The sequence below is a fragment of the Sturnus vulgaris genome, chromosome 11, assembly GCF_052056855.1.
Source record: "Sturnus vulgaris isolate bStuVul1 chromosome 11, bStuVul1.hap1, whole genome shotgun sequence".
In the NCBI taxonomy this organism is placed as follows: domain Eukaryota; kingdom Metazoa; phylum Chordata; class Aves; order Passeriformes; family Sturnidae; genus Sturnus; species Sturnus vulgaris.
Window position 1 is genome coordinate 18874899 of NC_142253.1, and position 14427 is coordinate 18889325.

Genomic DNA, 14427 nt, shown 5'->3' on the forward strand with positions numbered 1-14427 from the left:
CCCTGTGGGGATTTGAAGCTCTGCATCCCCTACTGCTCTTGGCTTGTGAATCCTGGGACAAGAGACAAGGTAGAGCCTGGTCAGTCTTTTGGATGACTAATATTGTTGTACAGGTCTGAATGGCATTTGAAACTGGACGTCTGCAGCCATGGAGTATTGCTGTGTTTAACAGCCAAGTCTGGGACCCTTCAGCATTTCTGGATGCTCTCTGTATTTATCTGTTACAATGTATTGTGAATAATCCACTCCAGAACAATCAAAGCTCTAAATTATAGAGAAAAGCTTTGGGTTACTTGATGCAAGTGATCAAATAAACAAAAAAAAAAATAGAATTGAAAAAGTGGAAAGCATAGCTGCCAAATTAAAACCTTAAAAAAAACTCCAGAATAAATCAAAAGCTCAATTTAAAATAGCAAGTGGAGAACTAACATCACAAACACATCACTTCCCTCTTCCTGTCAGCAGTGCAGCTTTCTCTGCTTTGTAAGAAAGCAGCAAATAATGTCTTTATGGCTTGTAATAATTCGTTGTAGATTTTCTAAACTGTATGCTGGAGATAACCAGACTAGATTTAAGGGGTGGGGGAAACAGCTAATTTTTATAGCCTGATACAGCTTGGTAATAGCAATCCTAGATCCCTTTGTCACTGTAGAAGCTATAGGATAAAAGAAGACATAAGGGTAAAGGCAGATCAGGAATGGAGTGATGATAACAGAAATAAAAAAGAAGAATAAATTGAAAGAATGAGAAAAAACCAACAGGATTGTAATTACATTCATGTTCAAAGGAGTATGACCAACATCATGATGTAAAAGGCAAGTTTATCAGACAGGGCTGATCTCTGCCAGCCAACACAGAAGAGGAATAAATGCACAGAAATGCAGTGTGTAACTGCAAGGCAAACTGGCTGGGCCAGATCCTCTCTCTGTAGCTCTGTGAAGCATTTTTGAGCTGAGTGCTCTTGGCTGCATCTGAGGGAACAAATTGCAGAGTAATCATTTACCACAGTGGCCTGTAGCAAACTGCCTGTGTCCTGCCAGGCTGTGCAATTGCTGGAGTCAGGGTGGGGAAGCTGCTGTGGCCACAGCCAGGAAACGGATCCTGTTTGTCCTGGAGAATGGAGCAGTGGGCAGGCTCTGCCTCAGCTCTGAGTGTGCATCTGTGCTGGGATGTGTGTGTGGTGCCAGCTCTGGAATGCCTCAGCCCTGAACACATCCAGGTTACAAAACAAGTACTTTATGGATTCTTACATATCTGCTTCAGAGTTCTGCCCTGTGTGTGATCCTGCCTTGAGCACCAAGGGGATAAACTCTAATTGTTCTGTCTGCTGCATCCATTTGGGCCTGTTTTTGTCTCTTAGAAATGCATTTGTGTGTTTCATTTAATGCCAGCCACGTCAGTGGTGCAGATTGAAGGCCACCTTCCTTGTTCTGGTGAGCACGGTGCAGTCGCTGAAGGATCAGTTTCTCCTCGCAGCCACGGAGGTGGAGAGGAATATTTGTTGCCAGCACTAATGCAGATTTACCTAATCTGCATTAGCAGATGAGCAAGATAAACAGAGACAGCTTTGCAGAGTATCCATTAACTAATGACATTTTGTTCTTCTTGTCTCACTTTCAAGTCTAGCTGCAGGGGTGCAGAGCTGAGGGACTGTGGTGTTTGTGCATGATAGACTTTTTCCCAAAAACATGAATCACAGAATGGGTCAGGCTGGAAGAGACCAGCCTGGGCATCTGCTCCAGCAGGGCCATCCCAGAGCACATGGCACAGGATTTGTCCAGACACCTCTGGGGTAGCTCCAGTGAGACAACTCCACACTCTCTCTGGACAATCTGTTCGAGTGCTCTGTCACTGCACAGGGAAGAAGTTCTTCAGTTCCTGCCTGTTCCTCGTGTCCAAATGCCTGGCACCACCAAGCAGAGCCTGCTCCATGCTCTTGGCTTGCCCAGCTCCCTCAGCCTTTCCTCGTGAGAGAGATGCTCCAGTCCCTTCATGCCTTGGCCAGACAGAACCAGACAGAGTGCTTCTTCTGATCCGGTACTAAATTAAAAAATAGTGGGAATGTTGTACTGACTGCTCTTGGCGCTGCTGCCAGCCCCGGTGCACCGGCGGGGCCGAGCCTCGGGGCAGCGGCGTTGCGGGGTTCGCCGGGCACGGAGCCCTCGCCGGGCACGGAGCTCTCGCCGGGCGCTCCCCCGCTGGCCCGGGGCTGACGTTGGCCCGTGACGCGTGTGACGCTGCCCCATGAGCTCACTCCGGGCCGGGCGGGGCGTTTGCCGGCCCCGCACTCCGCTCGCCATGCGCCGGGCGCTGCCGCCGCTCCGCGCCCTGCTCGGCGCCGCCCGCCCGCCGCGGCTGCCGGCGCCCCGGGGGATGTGCGGCCCCTTGGCCGAGCGGAGCGGGCACAGCGCGGTGAGCGGGGCCGGGGCCCGGGGCGGGCGGGCCGGGGCGCAGCGAAAGCGAAACGGGCGCGGGGAGCGGAGGAGCGCGGCCGGGCCACCCGCCCTGCCCGGACCGGGGATGCCCGGGGGTATCCCCGCTTCCCCCGGACACCGGCACGGATTTCCCGGGCGCTGCCGGCCGGAACTCGTGTCCTGGGGCTGTGTGCGCTCTTGGTCTTACAGAGCCAACGAGGGAAACTCGTTCCGAGCACCGCCGGCTCCGTCCGTCCTTTGGTTGTGCAGCGCGGCACAGCACTCCTGTCACCAACAGCTTCTTTAGGGTCGAAAGGGAAACAAAGCTGTTAACATCATTATCTGTCTACCATATATATATATGTTCAGTTCTTTCCTTAGTATTTTTTCCCCTGTAAAACTTTCTGCTAGTGTTACTCACTGTGAAATTCCCATTTGTAATCTTATCTATACATCTGCTATTTATATGTCGCAAAATTAACGTAAAGAATCGCATCTCCTACAAAATTACTCCAATACAGTTTCAGCAGTTTCATGTACCCATTCACAAAGTCTTGGAAGACTGCTGTATATCTATTAGCAAGCCTTTAGCAGCATCTCTGCGGCAGTTGGGTTATTTCTGACATAGCTTTCCTGAAACGGCTCCAGGCTATGTGGAGACCAGGACTTCAGAGGTTTTGTTCTTTAAATTAAAAGGTTGATGAGTCTACAGAGGAGGGGGCTTCACGGGAAGTTCTTGCATGTAAAGACAAAAACCCAGCCTAATTTAAATGGATGGTAATGCCATATATTTACAGTTAGCTCGGGCTGTGTAGGGGAGGGGATTTTCGCTGTCGTTTGAGCTGCATCCCCATTCCCAGCGGTGTCTGTCCCTGTGCTGTGCCCGGCTGCAGGAAAAATGTGGCGGGTGAATAATTGATGTGGAACAAAGTGCTGCTTGAGCAGGCAAAGTGCTCTTCTCCTCCTGCACAGGAGACACGGCGGCTGTAGGTGCGTGCCCCGAGACAGCGAAGGCTGTCCCACCTCCACGGCTGCAGTCCTTTCTGTGCCTCTTCCCTCATCACGCTTAGCCTCGGCCCCTAACCCCTCCCTTTTCATCACTGATCATAAATCTCAAGGTTCCTGTTTCTGTTTTGGGCTCGGGAGAGAAATGAACTTTAGATGATAGATTTTGTTCCGTACTTTTCCAGCCTGATCCAGTCAGAGTTTCACTGCTCAGCACTCCTCTCTGTCTCTGCTCCTTGGCCTTATCACCCAGCTCATCTTTCCTCACTCTCCTTGCTCACCAACTCCAGCTCTTCACTGCCTCAGAGGCAGGCAAGGAGATGGATTTTAGTAACTCGAGCAGCACCTTTGTGTAAGGAGGTGCTGACTTTCCCAGTTAGTCTGCCCTGTATGAAGCTAGGGCTGAAGCCATAGGGGCACAGCAGTCACTTGGCTGTAATCAAACTGCTGGGGAACAGAACAGTTTTACTACATAAACACCTTGTAAGGCAGGAGCCAAGTACAATACTTGTGTCCAAGACCCGCCTACTGCTGAAAAATTTACTTTTGTGTGTTTTGTTAGTGTTCTGTGGGGGTCAAGCCATTAAAGCGTGACTCACTGGCACAGCAGCATGTATTTTGTACCTCTTGGCATCAGTTTAAGTTAATTTTTCCCTATCTTCTGAAATAGTCTGGAACTATTTGTAAGACAAAGTAGACTCTCATGAGTCTGTATGCATAAGGCAGAGGGAGTTGTGGTGCTCCTTGTGTCAACATGTATTTAGCATGAAGATGTGTATAAGGCACATTAAGATGTGCAGTTATAGATGCCCTGCTCTCACTGGAGGTGTGTGTTCTCAGGGGGCTGTAGCTGCTGTAAACTCTAGTAAATGTGTGTAAGGACATAACTAATGTACCCTTTGATTCCATCCCTCCTTCCAGCTCAGCGTGCTGCCATCCTTTGGCTTTCTCTTTGACATCGATGGGGTGCTGGTGCGAGGGAAGACCCCCATTCCTGCTGCCAGAAGAGCCTTTCAGAAGCTGGTCAATGCTCAGGGACAGTTCCTGGTGCCCGTGGTCTTTGTCACCAACGCAGGGAACTGCCTGCGGCAGAGCAAAGCTGACCAGCTGTCTCACCTGCTGGGGGTCCCAGTGAGTCACCTAAATCCCTTTTATTTCATTTGCATGTTGAATGTGTCAGGTGTCTTACCTTCCATTAAATGCTGCTCAGTTCATCAGGTCTGCTTTTCCCTTAAGCCTCCTGACATGCTGAAAGTAAAAAGTGCTGTCCAAAGCTAATGGCTTTTCCACTGGTAAAAGTGCTGCTTTTTCCAATAGTAAAGCTGAAGTTATTTCTTTGGAAAGGTGGAAAGTAGTGATTCACAGGAGCTTCTTTCCAGGATAATAATCTTACTGGTTACTGCCTACCCTGTTAAAGGGGTGGGGATAAGTAAACTAAAATCATGTGATCTTCTGGTACAATTGAATCAGAGCTGCAGTTTAGCAAAGGGGCTACGACTGGAAACAGTTCTGATTCTCCTTCCCTGTTTGCTTCCAAATTAATTCAGTGATTTTATAAAACTAGGAGAGAAAAGTTTGTTCATGTTGAATGGAGCTGGGAGCTCAAAGGGGTATGTGTGATAATTTATTAGAAAGGTACTTTTTTCTGGCATATTATCAATGCATCATTTGTGAAAGGAGAAAAATGCTGATTGTTTTTAATTCCTGGAATCTGTCACATCTGTTAATTGAATCTATGTATAAACAGCTACTCTGCAAAACAGCAGACTCCTTTTACTTTTAAATCCCAAACAGATTTCACAAGATCAAGTGATGATGTCACACAGTCCTCTGCGGATGTTCAAGCGTTATCATGAAAAATGTGTTCTGGTATCTGGACAAGGACCACTTCTTGATATTGCTCAAGAGTATCTTTAAAAAAAGAGTTTAAAAAACCAACAGCTTTCTGTTAAAGTGTTTTTCTTAATCAGGTTCAGGGGGTCCTGTGGATAAAGTGAAAATCAAATAATTTCAGTCCTACAAATGCAGTAATAAATAGCAATGATAGGATAGTTCCTAGTCAAATTTATGTTTTGAATGTGGTTTTATACTAAGTGGCCAAAGAACTTGAATTATATTGATATCATGGTGATATCAACGTTTCAAACTGTGACTTAATAACCTTAACTTCTGCATAAGCTTTGCTCAGGCTTCCATTAAGTCCCTTCTGCACTTCTTCCTTTAGTGGGATTTTCATTAAAGTCGGTGTAAATCATAAGCTGTAAATATGTATATGCAACTTTTAAGCATAAGCTCTATTCAAAGTACAAAACTGAGAGAAGGGTATTGAAGGAATGTTCCAGTTAATGGTCAAAATTCATTAGGCTAAGCTAAGAGAGAAGTAGCTGAGAGGACTGAAAACAAAATAGAAGAGCTTTGGTCTCTCATTTCTCAGCAGTGGGACAATCATCGTTTTGTCTCACAGAAGGAAAAGTCTGTCTTTGATGTTACTTTCATTCCTAATTCATTTGTAAATAGAATACCTTTAAATGGTTCAAGTGGAGTTATCATTTTGGAAAGCTTTTCCTGTGAGCAGCTGTGTGTCCTTAGCTGGAGTGTCCCAGCCTTGGTTTCTGCCAGCCCATCACCATTGACACCCTGAGGGAGAAACGCCCTCTGCTCGATGCAGTTGACCATGACAGGAGACCCAATGTCCTGGTGAGTGGAGATTTTTGTTTTAAACCTCTCTGTTTGCTCACTGCATGATATCCTATAACAGGGGTCAATATTTAACTCCCAAGCTAAAGCTGCTGTTCTTACATTGTATTTTGACTTTGCTTTTCTGCTTCCTTATTTGTTTTATTGCAGCATTCTCAAGGACTACTCTTTTCTCTCAGCAGTAATTCTTTAACCCAGCCTTTGATTTTGTAACCTATTGTTGCAGGAAAAATCACAATCTAATACAGAAAGCTAATGCAAAACCTTTCTGGGAAAGCTGATTAACTTCTTCAGAAAGTGTGGAAGATAACATAAGCTTTTCCCTGATTCTATGATTGTGTTGGTATTGTTTCTAAGCCATGAGGTTGCTTTGATTGTAAGTGAATGCTTGGAAGACAAATAATTTTTGCTCAAAGGACTGCCTTTGATGTTCATAGCACTATTGAAATGTCAGCAGTAGGCACAGTGGTTCCAGTTGGACTGTGCAGAATTTAAAGAAGTGAATAGCTGGGTGTGCTGCCCGTGTTCAGGGCAGCCTGTGGAGAGGGTTTCCCCCAGCTGTAATCAGGACATTCTCTGTGACTCACAGAATTCATTTCTCAGCTGTGTCACCTTTTGCTGGGCTCCTAACCCGGGTGGATGGGGAAGGTCAAGAACCTGTTCAAGTGTTTGTCACCACAGAGAGTAAATAATGAAGTGCAAGCTCTTAATTTTTTAGCAAATCTATTACACGTTATACAGTGCATTCTTTATTAGAAATGTTAATGAAAAACATCTTAAAAACTGTATTTCAAGTGTCCTGGTACTACTGGAGGCCTCTTACTCCTCCTGGAAAAATAAACATCTGTACTTTCAAACACAAGTAATTTAAACTTCTAAAATGACAACACAAGTAATTTTAACAACTGGAGTTAAAAAACTCCAGAGGCAGCTCAGGAGGAGCAGGAGGCTGGTGCAGGTCACTGCTGTCCCTGTGCCAGAGATGTCACTTCAGAGGGGAAACACAAGTTTGTATGTACCAATACAGAGTGCATTTCCTGTCAGAGCAGCAGGAGGCAGCTGTGGGAGCTGTGCTTGATTTTATTCAGCTAAAAATAGATGTTTCATCTCGTAGAAAACACTCACTTTTTTCTTATTGCAGTCCCCCTCTGCTGTGGAGCTTCCCAAGATTGAGGGTCAGTTATCTTTATTTAACTTGCATCTATCCATTAATAAATGAAATATCTTTATTTTATTTCTTTTCTTTTCTGAAATTATTTTTAGATTGTTGGGCACTTTAGAAATTTATCTGAGTCGATCCTGAAATTTCTTTGTTGGTGACATCTGTCATTAATTTGAAAGCATCATGTGTTGTAAAACTGGTTTTTTAATGCATGCAGTTTTCAACCACTGGGTTTTGAAGTTTGAAGGGCATATGAGGTCTCCTTTCCTTTTCCTCTGCCTTTAACAGGCTCTTGTTGCCCTCCTTTCATAAAGGAGGAATGAACTGATGTTCATTAATCAGAAATAATTGGTGTTGTTCTTACAAGTGGTCAGGATGGAGCTGTAGTGTGAGAAGGGTCTTGTGTTCACTCTCATCTCATCTGAACTACAGGAAAGTAGAAACTGGATCTTAGGATTTAAAAAAATCCATGCCAGATTATTGCTAGAGACCAAAGAAATTTTAAAAAACAATGTCTGAATTTTGTTCTAAGATGAACAAATAAACATCTCTGGTGTTGTATTTAAATACTGTGTGTAAACAGAGAACTCAGAAGTTATGGAAGACTTAAAAATACACTTTAGAAGTTAATATTGTAACTTCTGGGGAGACTTCACCTGTAAAATAAAATTCTTAAACCTGTAGGTTTTGCAGTGGAGCCTTGTTACTTTTGAGATTTTCTGTGAATGGATGGGCATGTGATCTATTAAGCTCCTAAATTAATGTGACTGTTTGATCAGTTCCTGGTTGTATTAAATTGCTTGTTAAGCCTCCTTAGGCCAAGTGTTGAGGTTCAGTGCTGTTAACAGCTCCCTGCCTGCTCTGTCACTGTGGTTGTCACAGCTGTGGTGCTGTTTGGGGAGCCAGTGAGATGGGAAACCAGCCTGCAGCTGATCATTGATGTTCTGCTGACCAGTGGCTACCCTGGCAATCCCTACGAGCAGAACTACCCTCACATTCCTGTGCTTGCCTGTAACATGGACCTGATGTGGGTGGCTGAGGCACAGTCCCCAAGGTAAGTGCTTTATTCATCCAATTGGGATTTATTTCAGGCTTCCTCATTGTTCCAGCGGGGCTCAGAGTCAACACTGGAATGCAGAATGCTTGATGGAGCTTCACAGCAGGGCTTGGCTTTGGATGCAGCATCTCTAATGCACTTCCAGCTAATGCTGCTGTGCTGCTGGCTGCATTATTGCATCCAGGAAATGAGTTACTCAAGAGAAAAGCTGCTTTTAAGCTCTAAACCCTTTTGTTTCCTCACTCCCAGAAGAGTGGAGAAAAAGAGGTTTTTCTCCTGAGGGCCTCAGAGCCTTGGTTCAAAGGCAAAAAATGAAAAAATTATCAAGGCCATTGTTTGATTTCCTTAGGTCACTCTTTGGTATTTCTCTTTTCCTGGTAGGGTAAAGAGCTGACCCTGCTGCTTGAAAGCAGTGAGTGGCTCTGAGCTGAGGACAAAGCAGCGAGCTCTTTAAGGAACACAAGAAAAAACAAGTAGAACACACAGAGCAAGGTCCAGGGCCTCTTAAAGTGGTTTTGTTTGATTTTGCTTTCAGTAGAAGGTACTTCCTTAACAGATTTGTCTCTCCTCTCTTCTCCTCTCTCAGTCTGTAATTTGGAATAGAAGCTTGTCCAGTAACAAGTTTCTTGATTCCTGCCTCAGTCCTGGGTGAAAGATCTGCTCAGATACTGCTCTTTGGAAGCGAAGGCCATCTCTAATTAGCACACTGGAAAACTATATGTGGAAAGATATATAGCTTCAGGCTATAGTAAGGCAGCCAGGATACCTCCAGTGAGCAATTTTAAAATTAGCTAAATCTGTTGTGCCATCCCAGTAATGTTGGTTTATTGTGGTGTCTACTGTTCAGCTAATCAGCACTTAATTTTCAGTCAACCAGCTGCAGAAATGTTGCATGCTGAGGGGAATCTGGTAGTTGCAGGACACGATTTATTCCTAAAAAATCATAAAATAAAAAGCCTTGTTTGATGTTTTTAATCTGTGCTTAATGAAATTTGATTTGGTTTTATATCTATGTAGGTTTGGGCATGGAATGTTCATGGTTTGGATTTATATCTGTGTAGGTTTGGGCATGGAACGTTCATGGTTTGTTTGGAGAACATTTACAAGAAGATCACTGGCAAAGACCTGAAGTACGAGGCGCTGATGGGCAAGCCCAGCAGGCTGACATACCAGTATGCAGAGCACCTGATCCGGGCCCAGGCCCTGCAGAGGAGCTGGGAGCAGCCCATCCACACCCTCTATGCTGTGGGGTAAGGTGTGCTGGGTCTGACAGGTACAGCAGGACATCCCACACCCTCTGTGTCAGGTGTGCTGAGCCCCACAGGTACAGCAGGACATCCCACACCCTCTGTGCTGTGGGGTCAGGTGTGCTGAGCCTGACAAATACACAGTGTAAATGCCAGCCAAGAAAAACACACAACTCTTACCAGCTTGTTTCTCCTACCATTAAGATCATCTAACTTTCTTGGTGCTATGATATTTTTTATGATGTTTCTGATCTTAAAAATTCATGATGCTTTGCTCTCTTTATGTGTAGTTTCTACAGAGGCATAAAAGGTGTTTTATATGCAGCTAAGATTTCCCCTGATTTCTTTTTTTGTAATATGCTGTGCAAATCTAACACAAAGGGTTTGCCTGGGTGTTTATTCTGTTAAATTTAGGGGTGTAACAGCAACTGCCTTTGAGGAAAGGACATTTAGAGACTGTAGAGCTGGACATTATCTCTGAGGTCATTTAGGTTTGGTCATATGCTATTGCCTACGCTGCCACATCATAGAATCCTTTTCAGAGAAGAAGATAAAGCTGTATTGTATTAAAGACTGTTCCAGAATCTCCAAGATGTTTGGAAATATAATAAGCAGCATTCATGGGCTGCTCATACCTTGATTTTCTCTCCCCCTCACCCCAGTCTGCAACATGGAGTGATTCATTTTTATCGTGTCATGCTTCACGAAAATGATGCAATAAAATAGCTGCAGGGTTGGATTTCTCGCTGTCTGCCCAATTCCACATAAAGTTGTGTGAATCATACAATAAACTGCGAAATGATCCCGTAAAGATGTCTTTTGAGAGCTGAAGCTGCCGTGCTGACTGAATGTCTCGTTTGCAGGGACAATCTGATGACAGACGTGTACGGTGCCAACCTGTACAACCGCTACCTGCAGGAGAGCTGCAGGGCTGGCTCCACACCGTGCCTCCAGGCCCAGGTGTCTGCAGGCAGAGGCTCTGCCACGCTGTCCCAGGACCACGAGATGTGCCTGAGGTGGGAGAAGGAGCTGGCCGGTGCAGCTGCTGCCCGCTGCAGCTCTGTGCTGGTGTGCACCGGCGTGTACAGCCCGCACACCCGGGCGGCCCCGGAGCCCGCGGACTGCGTCACCCACACCGTGTTCCACGGGCACAGGGATTTCAGCTTCGACCCTGCCTTGGTGGAGCCCGATCACATCGTGCCGGATGTGGATGCTGCTGTGGACCTGGTTTTCCAGCTGGAGAACTTTGCACCTCATTGAGGTGCCGGGGTTTCTCAGGGACCACTCAGTGCTGTGCTTTTCTTCCCCCAAACACACTGTGCTTTACAAGAGTGCCACAAGCTGCTGCTTTCTAAAGTTTTTAACCTCTAAATTAATACAATCTTGTATTAGGTATGCTTATAAGTAGTACAAGTAGGTACATGTGTGTGTTTAAGTATATTAAATATCAATAATGCTTTTTATATAGCCCTTCTAAATATGTGATTCGGGCCTGAGTTGCCCTTTATTGTCTTCCTCTTTGTTAGGTACTTTAACAGCAATATTTCATAGTAGCCTATTCATGTGCTGGTACTTCAGTCCCTCCACAACAGTACCTCCTTTTGTTTGCTGGAAGATTTAGCTTTCGGGTGTTGAGGAGATCACATTGTGGTGCTGGGGTCACTCAGTCCATTCCACATGGGCTTACAGAGCACAGCACCTGTTAGTGCTGAATGCTCCCTTCAGAGTGCAGTTCAGTCTGTTCCACTTGGGACTTGCTCTCATCTGACCTGCTGCTGCCTTTCCTTGTGTCTGTTTTCCCCTGTCCCTGGAGTTTTATTGCTCCTCTCTGCTGTTGAAGCCTTAATTGTATTGGAACTCCATAATCCTGGAAGGGAAGCAGCAGACCTGGGTGCCCTCTGTGGCCTTTTTGTTTGCTCTTTGCTTTTCTGTGTGCGCTTTTTTTTTTTTTTTTTTTTTTGAATTTAGAATCTTAGGAAGCTTTAGCAGTTTTGTTTCAGGTGTTCCTGTGAGTTGGGACTTTCCACTGAATCAGTGACTACTGCTTGGCCAAAAAGTGCCTCCTAATTTACTTGAAGCCTCATACCACTGTGGTAATTAACTGCCTTTAGTGTAATATATTTCATCTCATGTCAATGTTATATGTTGTTTGGTTCATGGATTTTATAGCTGTTCATTTAAAAAAAGAAAGTAATTTATTTTTTGTTACTTTTGTAAAATACTTCTAAAGTTTTCATCCTAAAAATGTCTTTGAAAATATTTGTGTTATTTGTTATAACACAGTATGTGTTGTACTTGTGACATAAGATTGGAAAACATAACCCAATTAATTGTTTTAAAACCAAAGTCAACTTACACACAAAGATCAGTTAGAGACTAGTCAGGTTTTTAGTGTTGGGCTTTTTTTAGGATTTTTTTTTTCAAATTAGAAATTGTGCAAACAAAAACCTGGGTGTTCATTTCTCCCAGGTTCTTGCAGGGCTGGCAGAATGACTTCCTGGCCAAATCCTTGACTGCTTGTTATCCCAACAGCAGCTCTGAGAGCTCACAGCTGCTGTGAAGTCAGACTTTGTTGTTGTTTCCTCTCTGCAAAGCACTGTAATCCCCTCTCCACTGTCAGGAGTGTTGATTCATCTCTTGTAATGTTTCCTAAGTAGCTTTCAGTGTCTGGATCCAGTGTAAGGACACTGCTCTAAACAGTTTATTTCCTGCTTCTTCACTGGAAAAGTATTTATAGCAGCACGTTCTTGCCTTTTTGTTGGTACAACAAACAGATATCCACCTGTTTCTTTATCACTTTCCTGTAAAATACCAAGTATTTGCTGAGAATGCCAAATCCAAGTAAAGACTGTAATTTTGTAAGGTCACCATGATTTGAAATCACATTGTTTCAGTACTGAAGTTGCAGAACTCTCTAACTTTACCAGAATCAGTGAAACAAGGAATAAAAATGCTGGAAGTTGCTGAAGAACAGAAAATGTTCTGTTTGTTTCTCCTTTCTTTACAATGTGAATAAACACTTCAAAAGGTTCATGAAGGAACTGTATGCAGACCTCTTAAATCTCATCCCTCATGGAAACATTAACATAAAATGTGGTTATAGAAATAAAAGGAAGACAGTCCCCTTTTCTCTGTCACATCACCAGTAAAATACTAAATCCTTGCCCCCAATGGAGTTCTCCAAGCCTCAGGGTATCCCAGATTCTCCAGCTCCATGGATGACCTCCAGCTTGGTGACTGGCAGACCCTCCAAAAGCCGAAATGCTGGAAAAAACAGCAGATGAAGGAAATAAATGAAATTAGAAATAGTGACCTGGATAACACTACACACAGAAAGCAGTTGCCAAGAGAGGTGGAAATCTCTTTCCATCAGTGTGGAGGGGAGAAGCTGGGATGACAGGAGTTTCTCTGAAATTCAGTGGTGTCCTTGTATGCTCTGTAACTTGAACAGAAATGGGTATTAACAGGTATCACAGCATATCTCACAGTCTGCATTAAAATCTTTTGTCTGGACAAGGATGAATTTTTGGGTGATGAAATATATCCTGTGTTCAACCTTGAAAGAAACAGGCTGCACACTTACAAGTTTCAGGAAAGTGTTTGTGTGGTCACTTCTGGGAATCAAACAAAAAGATTCAATCAAAAGATTCCAGACAGCACAGGAGGGTTTTCTTGGTGTGAAGATTGGCTCCATTTGTCCAATTCAGGCCACCAGGGACTCAGCTGGTCTCAACTGAAAGTTCTCCTCATTGTGTTGGTTTTGTATGCCAAGCTCAGAATCCAGTATTGGAATCTGGGACCATGTTAAACATGCCTTACAGTTTCACACCCAGCAGGTTATTGAGTTATTTATTTATTGGTTTATTTATTGACCTCTTCCTGAAGAAGCAGCACTTGTTGTACAGGTAAGAATCTCAGAATCAGATTTTCCATAGGATTTGGGATTGGTGTCTTGTTTTATGGAATTGTATCTGGGAAAATTCTTTTGGCTGGTTTTACAGCTAACTTCCTGCCCATAGATGTGGAGAAAAAATATTCATTGAACCTAAACTATAAAACATAGAGCTATTTTTTTGCAGGTACAAGCTACATAATGAAAGGTCAGTTCATCACAGCAAATGAAAAATGGTTGTAGTGTGTGTAGATCCCTTGTATCCAAACTCTTTCACATTCTTAGAGAATTCCAGGGAAGAGTTCCCAGAAATGAGAAATAATTTCTAAGTGCTCATCACATGCACTTAGAAAAACCCATTAAAAGGGATAAGTTGGGTTTTTTCCTCACACAGATTTAGGAACTCCAGTATAAATGTGTAGAAGCCATGAGAAAATCCAGGTCTGTCCCTCCCAAGAGCAGGTTGTTAATTATTTTCCTCTCACAGGGACTCTCTGCAGCTCACCAGTACAGTCACAGCCACAATGTTTCAGCAGTAAAAACATGTCCTTAAAGAGCATTAAGTGACAAATCCAGCTCCCCCCAGCACTCGAGGAGCCAGCCCCAGAGCCTGGCCATTGCACTGCCAGCTCCTCTTTAGCTACCTGAGGCTGTTATTGCAGCAGCAGACCATGCAAACCGAGGAATTCAATATTTGGCCCCTGTGGATCACAAATACCCATCTGCTGACGTTCCGGTTAAAGAGCCAAGCAAAAAGAAAGGGGTGTTGCTTTGTTTCATTGACAGCACTTCAATAAAATCCAGGATCTAAACGTTCCCTTGGGGAGGTACAGTTGTAACTACATTGTTCACACTTAATTGCAAGCACTGGAAAAGTTATTTGCACTTCCCCAACAGCGAGCATTTCGGATTTCATTCTTCATCTTCCTGACAGCTCTGCTGGAGAGTTTGCT

General features: G+C 44.1%; 1 protein-coding gene across 2 annotated transcripts; it reads left to right on the plus strand.

Moving 5' to 3' along the window:
- The first annotated feature begins 370 nt into the window (after nt 1-370).
- On the plus strand, nt 371-12619 carry LOC106849149 (haloacid dehalogenase-like hydrolase domain-containing 5). 2 transcript variants are annotated; one of them, XM_088171702.1, is made up of 8 exons: nt 371-2037; nt 4341-4550; nt 5214-5326; nt 6023-6116; nt 7258-7291; nt 8161-8332; nt 9397-9585; nt 10446-12619. In XM_088171702.1, exons 1-8 carry the CDS (start codon nt 1993-1995, stop codon nt 10840-10842), a joined length of 1254 nt encoding a protein of 417 aa, XP_088027828.1. In that variant the 5' UTR covers nt 371-1992; the 3' UTR covers nt 10843-12619. The 2 variants fall into 2 exon arrangements, with proteins under 2 accessions (XP_088027828.1, XP_014725063.1); XM_014869577.2 differs by lacking the exon at nt 371-2037 and adding an exon at nt 2284-2412.
- Nucleotides 12620-14427: the final 1808 nt, after the last annotated feature.